Below are 16,398 nucleotides of genomic sequence, written 5' to 3'. Positions count from 1 at the left end.
GGAGAGCCAAATCAGCATTTACACTGACACATGTGGTGACACCATCTCGGGATCTAATTTGGCCGCCAGATTCTCTTGCCCCCAGGCTGTCTTCGCACTTCCTTGGTATTTGGGAGCAGCAAAGTCATCCTCCTTTTTCTTGTAAAACTGACCCAAGGACATCAAGGGAGAGAGCAGCCACAGTCCTTCTGAATTGCAACTGGACGAAGTTGAAAATGGAAACCGAATTAAAGCTCAGAGGCACCGAAGGCCATAGAGCCCCTCCTGAGCCCCTCCGCGGTCAGGAGCAGCATCGGGGAGGGGGAGCAACAGCTTCCCGGGGAGTGGTGGGTCACCCCGGCTGCTGTTTTGCACGACTTTAGGCGCACAGCTCACCGGGTGCAGGCGGGGTCATACCATCACCTACCTCAGTGAGGGGCTAAAATGGGATGGGAGGGAGACCACACGTTTTGTATCTTTCCCTAACACTATGAATGGTTTCCTGACAATATCATTGGTGGATCTTCTAGAACTCTCAATCGGTCCTTCCTCATAGGACCAACCACAATGAAGTCTGTAAAATTCCTTTTCAGCCCCCTTTAATATTCCAGAGCTTTCCCTTTCCCTTTTGTTTTCTCCTGGGCTTCCAGGAGCCCAGGGCAGATTCCCATGCTACTCCTAGGGGATAGGGATCAGCGAATGGCATTCCTGAAGACCTGTCCTGGTGGCCCATACTCTGCACCTTTTTAGGACCTTTCTTTGCATTGAAGTGTACTTTCTGGGCCCTCTCCTCCAAAAACTGTGCTAAGTAGCTTATAACTTTACAGCCAGTGTGATAAAAGGGGAACAAGGTGGAGGGGGATTGTGGCTAACTGTTCCCCTAACCCCACTGATTCATCGGCATATGGAAGCACTTTTAAAAAAAATTATTTTTCTGATTTTATTTACATTCACTTAATTAACATGCAGTGTATTCCTGGCTTCAGAGGTAGAGGGAGTGATTCCCCAGTCTTATACGACGCCCAAAGCTCATTACATCCCGTGCCCTCCTTCATGCCCATCACCCAGTTACCCTGTCCCCCACCCCCCCCGGGCCTCCAGGGACCCTTGGTTTGTCTCCTATGATTAAGAGTCTCTCATGGTTTGGCTTCCTCTCTGATTTCATCCTGTTTCGAGCAAGGTGGAGTGTATCTGTCACATGGTAAGTAGCTCAGGAAATGTCAGCTGTTATTGTTACTGCCCTTTCTGACCCTCATCATCTACTCAACTTTCTTTCCAAATACCTTGTTTAAAAACTTGTCTTTTATTTCTCACTCCAAATGATAGAAATAAAAGTACTTGACTAGTAATAGTGTGTGTGATAAATATCCATGCTTCTCTCGCATTTTAGAGCCAATCTGTGAATCCCATTTAAGCTGGCTTCTCGAAACAATTTCCAGCACATTCTACTTGCAGTCAGATGAAGTGGCAATTTTCTTAAAATATGGAGCAGTTTGGTGCTGGGCAGACATGTATTCAGGCTCATAAACATAAACATTTTTTATGTGGCATTTAAATATGAACTATGCAACTCCAAAATGCTACAAAAATATAAACAAAATAATTTCAGGAACAAAGAAATATAGCTGAAGAAAAATTGAGAGGAAGTAAAAAAGGAGCCAAGTTTTCTTTGACGCAGGAAAGTTGGTCATGGATACAGATTTGCTTGTATAGATTTCTTGAGGGAAAGAATGTGGCACGTTCTGGAAATTGTTTAACATTATATACATCAAGCAACTTTGGTGTTTGCTTCTTATTCTGACCTTTTTCTAGCAGCCTCGGCCCAAGGCCGGCCTCGAGCCTTTCTTCAGCGATGACGACCGTGTAGCGATGCTGAGTGAGAATGTGCTGGTGGAGCCGAAGCTCGGTTTCACTGAAGGAAGAAGGCCTGTAGAGTAGGGCCCTTCGGTCATGGCCGCCAAAGTGTGTCTCTATTGACTTCTGGATCTACAAAAAAAAAAAAAGAGAGAGAGAGAGAGAGAAAGGAGGCATAAAAATTCAGGAGGAAGAAGTTGCAGGCTTCCCTTGAAGGACATCATTAATGCAAATCAAGGGCCATTCAGAAAGCTGTCCTGTCAGTGTCTCTGGAAATGAAAGACAGATCCCCTGAAAGGCTGGCAAGGACAAAGGTGACCTCGTATGCAAGAAGTGAAGGTGAACTGAATTTTTCTCACTATTACAGAGAGATGAGAATTTTAGGCCGTTAAAATATAGAGCTCCCGGGGGAATACTGTTACGCTGAAATACAGAGCTCAACCCTAGCTGAAAATATAAATTAATAGCAACGCCTTTCATCTGCATTGTGCTTCTATAAAATACTGCCAGCTGCATTACCTTTAACGGTGCTTTTTAGGTAAACACAGGAGAGGAAATGGATGCAGAGAGGGTGGATTTTGTGCTGGCAGGACATGTTGAGGAATGGGGAGAGCTGAGAAGCACGCTCAGAGCTCCCTGGAGATGGACAATGCTGCTGTGTCCCTCAAGCAGAATGCACCAAAACTGGCACCCGGCTCAGTGTGGCAGGGCAGACCCTGCCCCAGAAGGGGGGCATCGTAACTTCAGGTTCTTCCTTCCATAGCTTATTGATCCTCCAAATAAATATTCTTCTTTCTCACAAGGATGTTTGAAATTCCACTAACGAAAAGGAATTTCCCAACTGGCAAGTAGAAACAATGCTGAAATCTGAGTTCATCATAAGGCATAATGGCAGACATTGGGTATTTTCCTAAAAACTTGAGAATAAACCTTGATAAAGTAGATCATTTTTTTTTTGTTACTGGAAGGAGTGATGGTATCAGGGTGACAGCAAAGACTTGGAGGGGCCAAAAAAAAGGAGACAAAGGAGTTGGGGGAGGACGATGAGGGAGAAGAGATAAAAACAAAACAAAACTGGGATCCAAGTTACTCATAGGGCACCTCTGAGTCAAAGCGTCCACTCTGTGGATCTAAAACATAGAGGACCATGTCTTTTCACTACTTGAATGTCTTCCTGACTTCCCACGACCCCTAGACTCCATTCCCAATCTTCATCAAGGAACACAAGGCTATTCAGACTTAACCCTTGTCTTTCTTCTCTGGTCATAGCACATTCTTAATGCTCTCCATTCCTGAGCCCACCCTGTCCTTTCATTCGCCCACCAATGTGCCTTCAACCTAAAATTCCTTCCCCCCCCTCTCCATTCGTCCATCTGGCTAGCTCCAAATCAGACGTCACCTCTTTGGGAAAGGTTTCCCTGAAATACACCCTTCCCTTGGCACTTCCGAGAGGAAGAGTGCATCTCTGCCCGATGCGAGCTCCGTAACAGGCGGTGTACACGTACACGCAGCACATGTTCGATGAATGAAGATACCCACTAAATTAAGGAGTCAGGGTGCCCCATCAAGATCTTTGACGGTCTTTGATCAAGATCTTTGATATCTTTGATGATATGTGTGGAGAGAAAGAAGGTATAGACTTAGACTACAAACTCTCTGAGGGCAGGAACCATCTGTCACTGCACACAAACTATTGCCATCTGCGAATGAACAGACAAAGCGAGTGACAGTAGGAGAACACAAACTCTGGAGAGCCTGCTGGGCTCGAATCCCCCAGGGTCTACCAGCGTTCTTTGTGTGACCTTGGCTGATACTTTCCTCCTTAGGGTGCAGAGAAGACTAAAGAGTTCGTGTCTGTGATGGGCTTAGGACTGTGCCTGGTATATGGGAAATAATATGTGTGTGAGTTTTTTTTTTAATATTTATCTGAGAGCGACAGCACACACACAAGTGGGGCAGGGGCGGAGGGAGCGAAGCTCAAGCAGATGCCCCGCTGAGCAGGGAGCCCAACCCGGGGTTGGATCTCAGGACCCTGAGATCACGAGCTGAGCTGAAACCACGAGTTAAATGCTTAGCTGGTGGAGCCACCCAGGCACCCCTATATATGTGCTTTTTAAGTAATAACATGAAGAGCAAAGAGTCAGAAAAACTGCTTCTGAGCCTGAGCCCTGCCTGGCATGTGGCGACACAGGTATTTAACACGCGTGCGGTGGACTTAATAGAAAGGAATAGAACACGAGCTAATCGCACCTCCCCTGCGTGGTACTTCGGACAAGCATGATTAAGTATCTTCCCTTCCCCAGGATGCTGTGTTTTATCGATAATGAAGCTATTTATTGATTGATAATGAAACTATTTAGACTCAAAAATTCAACTGTGAACTGAGACATGATTCCTCAGCTAATATCATTGCTTGTCATGGTAAATTTTGGAAGAAGGAGTATTTGAAGCCAGAAACAGGTGGGGCCTTTGTACGCAGGAGTCAGAGGGCACCGCTCGCCCACAGGAGGCCAAAACAAACAAACATGCATGGAGGTGCAAGGGGAAGACAGATGCTTCCAAATATATCGGTGTCACTCAGGCAAAATGCACAGTGCCCAGAACTCCCTTCTCACATTATTTTCTTTCGTAATCACAGGATGCTCCTCTCTATTACAGCTGGCTCAGGATAGCAGTGATTTCACACGGGGAGAGTGTATTTTCAAACTTGATGTTATTACTATTTTGAAAAATCCACCCCCCCTTCCCCCCGGCCAGGGTCAGTTTAAGCAAGAGCAACGTAGCTCTCGGCAGTGTAGCGGACATGGAGCTTATGGTAAATAAAGTATAATTACTGCCATATTTTATAATAACCTTTATAACAGACTGACATTTTAACTCGCATCTCAGGCTACAGAGAATAATGGGAAGTGAGCTTGTCAGTCAAATTATGTCATGTTATCCTGTAATACAAACTGCTCCTGTCCTTGTCATATTTATAACTCACTGTATCAGCAAAATGGCCCAATACCAAGAGGCAAGAACACTTTTGACTGGTTTAACAACAGGTGCACACACCGCATACGTGAAATAAAAACTACATGAATAATTATGTCAACCACACTAACACATGCAGGATCCCCAAACGCCAGGAGCGGCGGTCTGGGAAATGAGAGCTCTTGATTACCCCTACAATTTTGAAGATATATTTTTAGTGGAAGGGTTCAACCTGGCCAAGTCCACAACTTGGGACTCGCAGCCCCACTGAGAAGACCTTGGGAAAGAATGAGCGTTACCGGGTGTTAACCCTCTCTCCCTTCTTCTAGATGGACCTGAAAAATCGTCCCTCAGAAATCACGCTGCCAGACTACATCAAAGTTATTTTAATTTTTAAAAACATTTTATTTTTTTTATTTGACATATGAGGGAGGAGCAGAGAGAGAGAGAGAGAGAGAGAGAGAGAGACGGGGGGGGGGGGCAGGTTCCCAGACCATGCTCAGCACGGAGCCCGACATGAGGTTCGATCTCACGACGTGGATGCTTAACCGACTCTTGATTTCGGCTCAGGTCGTGATCTCAGGGTCATGAGATGGAGCCTCACATCAGGCTCCCTACTCATCTGCTTGAGATTCCCGCCCTCTCCCTCTGCCCCCGCCATTTGCCCTCTGTCTCTGTCTCTCCCGTTTTCTCTCTGTATAATAAATAAATCTTAAAAAAACATGAACACATTATTTTAATTGGAAAGACTTCAAAGTCTGAGACCTTTATGCCACGTTAGCTAAAGCAAAGGACAGAGCGCCGAAATAAATAAACAACCTGAAGTGTCAGGTGCAGCCACACGGAGGAAGAACAGAGGCCTGGGGACCAGAAACCGGGATTTGAATTCTGACTCTGCCACTTGCTTGCTCTGTCCACTGGGGAGAGTCGTGTGCTCTCTCTGCGTCAGGGTTTTCTCATACGTATGGTTGAAGTAACGAACTCTACCTTGTAACCTGAAGTTAGGTGGGGAATTAAATTAATTTGCTATACAAAAGTGTCCAACGCAGTGCCCCAATAATAAATGATGGCAATTATTAATAAAATTGAATAATAACAGATTATAACTTTGCGTTTCCATTAAGGGTTCTATAAGCATTAGGGGCGCCGGGGTAGCGCAGTCGGTTCAGTGTCCGGCTCTTAGGGTCAGCTCAGGCCTGACCTCAGGGTTGTAAGATCGATCCCTGCACCGGGTTCTGTGCTCGGCATGGAGTCTTCTTGGGACTTTCTCCCAACCCCTCTACCCCTCCTCCCTGCGTTCTCTCTCTCTCTAAACAAATATTTTTTAAAATCCTATAAGCTTTACAATTACTATAGTTTGACCTCTGTCATAAAAAGCATTTCTGAAATAAACTGTTTCCATATATCTTGATATATGTTTTTCTCTATATGACTTGTCACCTTTTAATGAAAAAATATAATCTACTTCTACATTATGTTTATTGTCTATCTCTCTACACCATAAAAGGAGGTAAATGAAACCATATATTTTGTCTCTTTTGTTCATTTTTGTTTCCCTAACCTTAGAATATTACTGGGCACGTAAGGGGCACATAATAAATATTCCTTGAATGAATGAACACAAACATTTTTTTTCGATATGTATGTCTTAGTTATAAATACTACCATGGAAGATTGGGAACAGAAAGTGGTGAACATTTGGATTAAGAAACTTATCTCAGCAGAATTTCAAATAGGAGCAAGAATGACAAAAATAGGATTAAATGTTTGAGAAAAGTAATGAATCTGTAGTAAAAAAAAAAAATCAAATAAAGACCTATATTATAAAAGTATTGTATTTCTCAATTACTTATAGTATTAAAAAAAATCTTCACTAAGACTCACCACAAAAGCAAGAAATAGAGCTTTTTAAAATATAGTAGGGATGAAAAATAATTTTTTTTCACATAGCAAGAACGTTTTTTCTAGATTTATTAAAGTAGCCATGTATTCATGACACCTTTTGATGCCTAAATACAAATCATATGGTAGACCTTGGATGTGTGTTACATATAACTAAAACTCAAATTGCCCTGTGGTCTAGATCTTTGACATTTTAGAAATATTGCCGAGTCCACCATAGTGAATTATGTTTTAATTTTTCTGTTATAAGAATAAAATAGGGATTTTTTACCCATTGGTGAAATTTATACTTATTTTAGAGAATTCAAGAAATAAAATGGAGTTTTCCTGGATGCATACCCTACACATTTCCCACTGAAAAAATATTTATTTATTTTTTTTTAATTTTTATTTTATTTATTTATGATAGGCACACAGTGAGAGAGAGAGAGAGGCAGAGACACAGGCAGAGGGAGAAGCAGGCTCCATGCGCCGGGAGCCCGACGTGGGATTCGATCCCGAGTCTCCAGGATCGCGCCCTGGGCCAAAGGCAGGCGCCAAACCGCTGCGCCACCCAGGGATCCCCCGAAAAAATATTTATAATTGTAGGACACAAGACCACAAGTCCCATGGGTATGCAAGCAGAGCCCCACGAGAATGTTCCTCACCTAAATGAACCTTTAGTTAACCTCTATCTTCATCTCACAACTGACTCAACTGGCTCTCAAGTCCATCAGGGAAGGAACACGCACTTCTCAGACCTACTCCATGACAACGAGCACAATCTGATTTCACTCCCAAACGGCACCTCGAGGCTCCTGCCTGTCCCACGAACATCCCGTGAAAGGCACGTTTGCTCACCTGTGCCTCTGTGTAAGTTTTAAGCATCAGCAGAGAAACTAAAGCAATCAAGTTTCAACCTAAAAACCCGTATTCCCAATATAGCTTTGATGAGGTGGCGGCGACTTAAGTAGCTATTCCTACAACCCATCATCGCCTGTTTCCCATCTATCTCTCCCGTCGGCCTTCTTCACGATTTGTAGTTATATGTTGACTTGTTTAATGTCCGCCTCTCACACGAGTTTGTACGCTTCATGAGGGCCTAGATGTGTCTACGCTGGTCTGAGTAACAGGGAATGGATGAATGAGTGAGCCAACGAATGAGCGCATGAAGGCAAAGTACGCGTTCACTGTTTGTAAGCCCAGGTTCCATCATTTTCCTCACCATCAGGTGAAAACATCCACTAGAGAATCTCAGTGGAAGCTTTGACATTTGCATCTCAAGCCATAAAATATCTACTTTTTCATCCCTCATGACTCTCTCTCCTGCGCTTCCCTACAACCACCCCCTCCAATGACCACATCTTGCACTTTGTGGTCCCCAAAACGCCCCCCCTCCAAAATTATAAAATGAGATTTTTCCATTGTCTGATCGCATTTGCATGTTTCCATCTCTTCTCATTTCTTCCTAACACGTCAGTTCTCCAACCACTGGTTTTTCCTCCTCGTGCCAACTTTCTGAGAGCCTCCTTTTTACCTTCTTGCTGGGCAGTTCAGATTCCATGGTCCAACACTCCAATCACTCCCTGCCCAGTACATGAGATTCCCTTGCTCCACTGCACTTGCACCACATTCACACGGTAAAGCTTCAGGCATGGAGGAGCTGGGGACCCAGCGGTTACCAAGACAGACGGGTCTCTGCCCCACAGAGCTGACAGTCTATCAAGACGCAAACAACTAGGCGCAATGAATAATGACAAGCCAGGTAAGTGGGGAGGACTGGGGGGCTGCGGAACCTGACGCCCATAGATCTCAGTGGCCTGCTTGTCCCGCCCCTGGGCTGGGTTGCTGGGAGCTGTTGAAGCAAAGTGCCTGGTTGGTTGGACAGATTCTGGTTGGTAAAACCAGTTGGGTCTTGGGGGTCCCCAGACCATCCGCCATGCTTCCCTCTCATACTCCACAGTGACCAACGTTCCCGGTCTCTAGCTACCTTCTTATTTCTACGGATCACTGCCTCCCATCACAGAGGAAATCAGCACTAATAGAAGGAATCAAGCTACATGGCCTCTGTTTTGGCAAACCGGTCGCCTATCGGCACAACTAACGTTTCCTCTTTCCTGCTGGCTGCCGTAGAGGAAACCTGTCCTCTCCTCTCCTCCATAGCTAATCACTCTGGGTTTATTCTCCGGATTCCACATCATCCCCCAACAAACCTCCTCCTGATGTCTACCCTCGAATCCCTGAGAACCTCATCCCCTTTTCTCCTCCTGGGTCCTTCAGATGCCCTCCCCTTTGGCTCGTTCTCCATGTTCACTCACTCACTCACCTACTTGAGATTGTTGAACACTTCCTAGAGGGCAGGCACGGGGCTGGGCTCTGAAGAACCCTGGCAGGACTCTATGCCCCGCTGAGCTCACTTTTTATTTTTAGCAGGAAGAGCAATAAACAATGAAGGAAATCTAACTCAAGGTGAGTTCCGGTGGAGGTACAGATCTCTGGTCTGGGTGAAGTGCTAAAGGATGATCCCGGAGCTCTTCCAGATGCTGTCACTTGCACGTGTTATGAATGTTGTGCGTGAAAGAAAATGAGGGAAGAAAGAAAATCCTTAGAGGGAGAGAAAAGATGAGCAGAGAAGTTGCACCAGCAAGTTCCTGCAGGTCAGAGCCACAGGTGCGTGGGCGGCAAATAGGGTCAGGCAGGCAGTAAGGAACGACCCGCAAGGAGGGTGACGGGAAGGTAATACGGCTTTACTCCCTGTGTTCTTAAGTAACTGGTAGGAAACCAAAACCTCATGAGTAGTAGAGAATTGGGGAGTTGGTTGACTTCCCGCTGGTCTCTCTACCTACGTACACCCTCGACGGACGTCGATGCCCTTTACTAAAAGCCGCAGCAGGGAAGGCACAAAGCGGGGAACCCGGAGAGCATTTTCCTGTTTTATTCTGTTTCCTGGAGATGGACGGGCATCCTGATGGAACTCCGGAGGGCCAGACCGTTACTTCCTACATCGCAAAGATTTCCTAAGAACTTTATGACGTCACTCCCATAATACAGAAAAGTTTTTTTTTTTTTTTTTTTAAGTGTAAGTATTCCATGACCTGGGCGGTCAAGCCATAGGGGAGGCCTGGGCCCCGTGCTGCGAAGGCCCCTAATCACACGGGGGAGCATCAGAGGTGCCCGGTGGGGGGGGGGGGGGTAAACACCACAGGGTGGGGCCTGGTTTGAGGCAGAAAGAGCCAGGAGAAGCGGCCACAGGGCAGCCAGGTCACGGCGTGTGCGAGCGAGGGAGGTGAGGTACGAGGGCGAAGGCCTTCCCGAAGAAGGGCCTTGGCATGGAGGGATTCCAAGCAAGCGGCCAGGGGCCTGCGGCCCGAGTGGGAAGAGGCGCAGACAGGAGACTGGGAAAGCAGAGCAGGGCAGACGGGGACGGTAGGGTCGCGTGGCCTCCGCCCGCTGGGACCTCTGCCATCGCAGGTCAGGGGTGGGGGCATCACGGTGCCTGGTGGCCAGGAGAGGCCCCACCACACCCATGCCACCGAAGGGCGGCCCCCAGCCGGGCACACAGGCCAGGCCTTGTGTTGCAGGGAGGGGGGACCCCGGGCCCGGGCCAACCGGCCATGTCCCTGCCGCCACTGTGCCCGTGCGGCCCGGCAGCCACCCCCCGGCCCCCCAGCGTGGTGGCAGCTCTCCCCGGGCCGCGGGCCCCGCCGTGACACGCACTGGCCGCGGGCTCCGGGGCTGTAACTTCACAGAGCGAGGCCCAGCTGGGGTCCTGCAAACCTGGGGCGGCCGGCGGGGCCCCGGGAGGAGCACAGCGCCCCGAGGTCAGCGGGGAGCACCTGTCGCTGTTGCCCTGCTCGGTCCTCGGGTGCCTCGGACTTGCTCCCGACGTGGGATCAAATACGAACCACGGCCCCGGGCCCTGCTGTCCCTCCTCCTTCCTTCTGCCTTCCTGCCTCTGCACCCCCAGTCTCCCCTTAATCAGACAAGCCCGGGGAGCTGAAGAGCAGGAGGCTACTCCCCCCGGGCCCCAATCCAGGCCGCATGTTCGGGGGGCAAAATGCTCCCGAGCCCCACGAGCCTTCTCGCAGCCCCGCAGTCGCTGCAGGCCGCCCGTCGGGAAGAGGAGAAAACCGACGACCGCACTCGGGAAACCCAAGCAGAAAACAAGGGGAGCCCTTGTTCTTTTGAAAAATGTTAAAATAATAGCAAGTCTCTGTCCCCCCAGGCCCAAACAACGAGTGAATTCAGCAGTTCGGTCTTAAAATAGCGAGGCCCTGCAAAAGCAACGTGACCGCGGGAAAGAACAGGGGCTGGCAGCGTCGCTACCTAAGCACCGAACCGTCCACCCAACACTTGTGCGGGTGCCAGAGACCAGTGGGGGTTCGAGTCCTGCCTTCCAGCCCCAGGCCTCCTGACCCCTGGGTGTCCCCTCCCCTCCCCACCCTCCATTCACTGTCTGCTGATGCCACGGAAGCGCCACTCCATGGACTTTGATTTCTTCATCTGTGAAGAAGCACCAGTATTTCCTCTTACTTTTCATGCTGGTGTAAGGATGGGGGAGAGTCGGGGAAGATAAGGGCAGCCAAAAATATACAGTCCTCATAAAGAGAGGGCGCGTTAAATATCTCTTAAAGAAGTCATTGCATGAAAGAACCTCTTGACGGATTAAAATATTTTAAATCGTTAAAAGGTAAACTGAGGCACATTCGACATTTTAAGAGCTCACGTGAGCAAAAGTCCACTCCAATCGGGCAGCCCCAAACCCCAAGTGGTTAGGAACACTCTGCCCAGAGGAGCCAGGGGGAAGAACTAGGTAGAGAAAGTGTGGGAGCAAAGAGTGGAAATTATTTGATTGGCTACAGCTTGGTGGGTTTTTTTGTTTTGTTTTGTTGTTGTTGTTGTTGTTGTTTGTGTGTGGGATCGGTTGTCCTTAGCATTTTGGCTTCCTAACCTTGAGGCGTTTACGGACGTAGGTCACCAAGACATCAGAGCCCCATCAGTCTTATGGCCTCTTTGTGTAATGAAGATCATGAGATAAAAACCTTAAAAATCCCAATTACGTGGTTTCAAAGGGCTTCCGGCAAATTACCAGCGGAATAGGATAAGGTGGTGTTTCTAGATCAGGGGCCTTAACACGTCTAAGAATAATCCATCATCATCTCTGCTGTTCTTTTACAAAAATTGAGTGCTAGAGCAAGTGTATCATGAAAAGAATATACCTGGCCACTGCTGTCATGTGGACAACGGGCATACTGCTCAGACCTGGGTGCCAGACAAGAATTAGGCAGTATGTTAACTGAACGACTAAATGTGATTTAATTTAATTTAATTAATTTATTTATTTTTAAAGATTTTATTTATTCATAGAGACAGAGAGAGAGAGGCAGAGACACAGGCAGAGGGAGAAGCAGGTGCCATGCAGGGAGCCCAACGTGGGACTGGATCCCGGGTCCCCAGGATCACGCCCTGGGCTGCAGGCGACGCTAAACCGCTGTGCCACCGGGGCTGCCCGTAATTTAATTTTATACGTTGTTAGAACGTTCTGTAAATATATTCACCATCAGGATACAAAAAGCCCTTGAAGAGCCTAGAATCTCTTTCAGCACCAGAGTGAACATGACCCCCCTCTGCACAGAGTCCAGCCTTGAAAAAAAAAAAAAAAAAACGTCTGGCAGACGTAAGGGTAGAGTTGAGGCACCACGGTGGGGATGAGGATGAGGTTCTCCACCCTCTGCCTGCCCAGTTGCCATATCAGACCCCCCAGGAGGGGACAGGTGGCCAAGCCCACCTCAGGTAAGCGCCTGATGCTGCCAGCCCCACGCACGCAGAATCTCTGGCTCCCGTCCTTCCGCCTCAGCACTCACACCCCTGCGGCAACCCACTCGCCCAGGGTCTCCCCCGAAATCCAGCGTCTCTGTGAGCCGCACAGATGGTTAAGGATGGAAGCCCACCTGCGTGTGCAGGTGCCCCTGCAGCAAGGGTCAGCTGCGGCTCTTGTCTGAGTGGAAGGCCACGGATGGAGGCCCGTACCTCAGGAGCCCAGGGAAACCCTGCTCGGCCTACCCACGTGGAAGACAAACCGTCAAGATGAATGCAGGAGCAAGTGCTGAATATTCAGGCACCACACGCTGCTCAAATGGAAAAACATCCTGCCTTCAACCAGGTCCATACGCAAAGTTTCCTTCAAGCGCACACTTACGCCTCGCGCTCAAGCTGTCTGCTTGCTCCAACCCCTGGGGCGGTGCGCACCCCGTGGTGTCCTCATCTCGTGCCTCCAGCTCACTGGCCACCACTAACAGACAGCCTGGGCTCTCCGTGGGGACCACCCGGTAGCACCTGATGGGTCCTAAGAACCTCCTTCCCAGGCTTCCCTCCGGAACCTCCATCCGGTCAACCCGATCCGGCTCGCGGCGCCGCCTGCTGCTCTCTTACACCAACACATCACAACACAATCTCGCATGGTCCCTTCAAAATCGACTTTAGGGCCTTCCAAATGACACGCTCACTCTAGAATGCTTAGGTATTTGAGGCCAACTTTCTGCTTTAAAAATCAAAAATTGGCAGGAAATGACGGTATCTGGTAATACCACAAAATAAGCACTATCTCTAGAGGAAAGAATAAGACATCATCGAACACGACGATCACACTTTCAGGTCCCTAAACTCTGTGGTTCTTCCCTTAGGGGATGGATTATGTGGCAGGATAGCATTTGGCTTTCTTCTGTGACTGGCCAGAAAAGTGAGTTCCCTTCCAGGAGGTCCAGCTTATTCTTAAAGGGTCCAGGAGAGGGTCTCATAGGCCAGACCTAAAGAAGAAACCGTCTCTTCTAACGTAACAGACTGCTTTGGTCTTTTTAGGAAAGTGAAGGCATCTTATAGATTGAGGAAGACCTGGATGGGCTGTCGGGGAGGCCAGAGTTTAAAAATCAACTGAAAGTACAAAAGAAAAATATAAGGACCACGAGCCACGGTGGGAAGGCCTCCAAGACATCCTGGGCTAGTGTCTACACAGCCTGAATGACACTAGACCACGTTCATCCACTCACTCAGCTCATGCGGCCAGGCCCGGTCTCGCCTCCATCCCTGCCCTGATCCGGCCACCGGTAACTTATTAGAAAGGCTTGGTTTAAATTCTAGACCTTACTGGGGCCCCTGGGCGGCTCAGTCGGTTCGGCTCTTGATGTCAGCTCAGGTCATGATCCCGAGGCCCTGGGACTGAGCCCCACGTGGGGCTCCACACTCAGTGGGGAGCTGGCTTGAGGGTTCTCTCTCGGTCTGTCCCTCCCCACCAACGCTCATGCACTCGCTCTATCTCTCTCTCTCAAATAAACAAATAAATCTTAAAAAAATAAATGCTAGACTCCATAGGAAATAGTTATATTATTTATATTATAAATTCCTGCTTACTTTTTCAGGGTTTTCCTAAGAATTGTGCTTAGGATTATGTGTACATCATTGGGGGATGAGACATCCTCCCAATTATATCACAGGAAGGGGGCTTCTTTTTATTTTTTTATTCTTTTTAGGGGGCTTCTTTCTAAAATGTCATTATTTTATATTAAAAACAGGAGACAGTTCTAGCTCCCTAAAGTTTATATTTTTGACAGAATATATTCTCACAAATACATTTTATTCTGTTTTCCAGCAAACAAGTGTGTTTAAAGCAGACGTGTTATTGTTTTAACCAGTGGTTCTTAAAAAGAAAAATAATCAGCTTATCTCCTTTTCCCTCATCTTTATCTTCTGCTCCAAAAAAAAAAAAAAAAAAAAAAAAAAGGAAAGAAAATGAACTCTGCCCTGAAACCATCTGCTTTTAAAATAGCTTATGTAGCACTAAAATATTTGGACAGGTCGGTTTCGCTCGCGTGTAAGAAGCTTCAGATGTGGTATTAATGTTTCCACTGTTTCCTCAAAGGAGACAGAGCGCGTCATAGCGGGAGGAGTGAGGGACACCCACTTGGAATCACTCCTGCCCTCTGGGTGCGCCTCATGGGGGCTTTGCTGCTCAGTGTGCAAGTCCACGTTCTGGTTGACGCCGGCCAAGGTCAGATAGTCCCTGCCCTGCTACAGAAAAGCTAATTTCCTGTTCCACTTTTCCCGAAGCATTTGTGCACTTTGGCCAGATGACTGCTGGGTTTGCCACCAGGCAAGAGCCAGGCTTAGGGCTGAAACTACTGGAAGGCGACTATGCTTCCTATGGCTTGTTAAAGAAACAGTGGGGCGCCAAGAGGCAACGCGGTTGCAACTGTGATTTGGGACTTCAGGAGCATTCTGGAACATAACTGTGTTTGGGTAGCACACCATGCTACCACTTTTTCATGAAAAAAGGCGTATTCCTGGGTCTCACATCTCTGTTGCCTATAGGCATCCCTTTCCCTCAGGAGATACCCAATGCAGTGAGAACATTTTCGTGACCTCATCCTTCGGGATGCGTTAAATTAATTGAACATGGAGGCTCTTAGGCCGAAGCGAGTGTGGTGGCCAACGTAAGGCAGCCAAAGTGCAAGCCTGTGAGGGCCTCGACGTTAGCGGACCGAAGCCTAAGGGCAACCAGTCAGAAACAGCCAAGTCGACTTGAAGCGACAGCCAATCAGTAACGGCCTTGACTTACCTGTGCCTTTTCCTAAGCAGGTCCCCCCTGAGCTCCCACTGGGGGAACACTCTTACCCACTTGCGGTGTGGTGCTGCCTGATGAGAATCGATCTGTGCTCACGTAAACTCTTGAAATGTCCAATATGCCTTGGCTTCTCTCTTAGCAGATGTGATAATGTTTACTCCCCTCCCTCCTATAACCTCAGTGTTTTCCAAGACATCCTGGGCTAGTGTCTACCTTGACCCCATGACATCTCCGTAACATATATTCCCATCCTTATGCCATAGGCTACAAGAAGAAACGAAAGAAGTCACTTGTGCATGGTGACTCAACTCTTTGGGATTGGAACGGGGTCCCCATTAGTTCTTTTTACTTTCAACTTTTTATGTAAATTCTAGTCAGTGAACATATAAGGTAATACTGGTCTTAGGATGTTTCTCTACCGGGAGCTCAGGGAGAGACTTTAATCGAGAAAAGGCACAGGCAAGGTAAGGCAATTATTCATTGGCTATCGCTTAAAGTCTACTTGGCTGTTTCTTTCTTTCTCTTTTTTTAGGATTGTATTTATTTACTCATGAGAGGCAGAGAGAGAGAGAGGCAGAAACACAGGCAGAGGGAGAAGCAGGTTCCCTGTGGGGAGCCCGATGTGGGACTCGATGCGGGTCTCGATCCCAGGACCCCGGATCATGACCTGAACCAAAGGCAGATGCTCAAGCACTGAGCCCCCCAGGCATTCCTACTTGGCTGTTTCTGATTAGTTGTCCTTAGGTTTTGATTTGCTAACCTTGAAGCACTTACAGGCTTAGAGTTTGGTTTGCTTACATAGGCCACCGCATTACACTCACTTTAGTGATTCATCACGTACATACAACACCCAGTACTCATCACAAGTACCTTCCCGTACACCCATTTGTTCTTTTTCTCTTCCACCTGGAGAGAGTGAGTGGGGCACAGCGGGATCAGCCTCAGATACACTGACCTTTACCAGGTGTACCAGCACTCCAACATGGTCTTCTCTTCCTATGTCAAAACCAGCTAGAAACACCAGGACCCAGGAACAATATTCCTATTTAATAAATTCTCTTTTCTCCCCATATACTGTTTACTCTCATGAG

General features: G+C 47.7%; 1 protein-coding gene across 1 annotated transcript in view; it reads right to left on the bottom strand.

Annotated features, from left to right (window-relative positions):
* The window catches only part of CPED1 (cadherin like and PC-esterase domain containing 1), a 263,028-nt gene that overhangs the window by 234,058 nt on the left and 12,572 nt on the right, over positions 1–16,398 (bottom strand). Inside the window, exon 2 of the mRNA XM_072764904.1 lies at positions 1,782–1,965. Within this exon, the coding sequence (XP_072621005.1) occupies positions 1,782–1,965 (184 nt within the window). The remainder of the gene's footprint in view (positions 1–1,781; positions 1,966–16,398) is intronic.

The sequence above is a fragment of the Vulpes vulpes genome, chromosome 7, assembly GCF_048418805.1.
Source record: "Vulpes vulpes isolate BD-2025 chromosome 7, VulVul3, whole genome shotgun sequence".
Taxonomy (NCBI): Eukaryota; Metazoa; Chordata; class Mammalia; order Carnivora; family Canidae; genus Vulpes; species Vulpes vulpes.
This window is presented reverse-complemented; position numbering and strand designations above follow the sequence as displayed.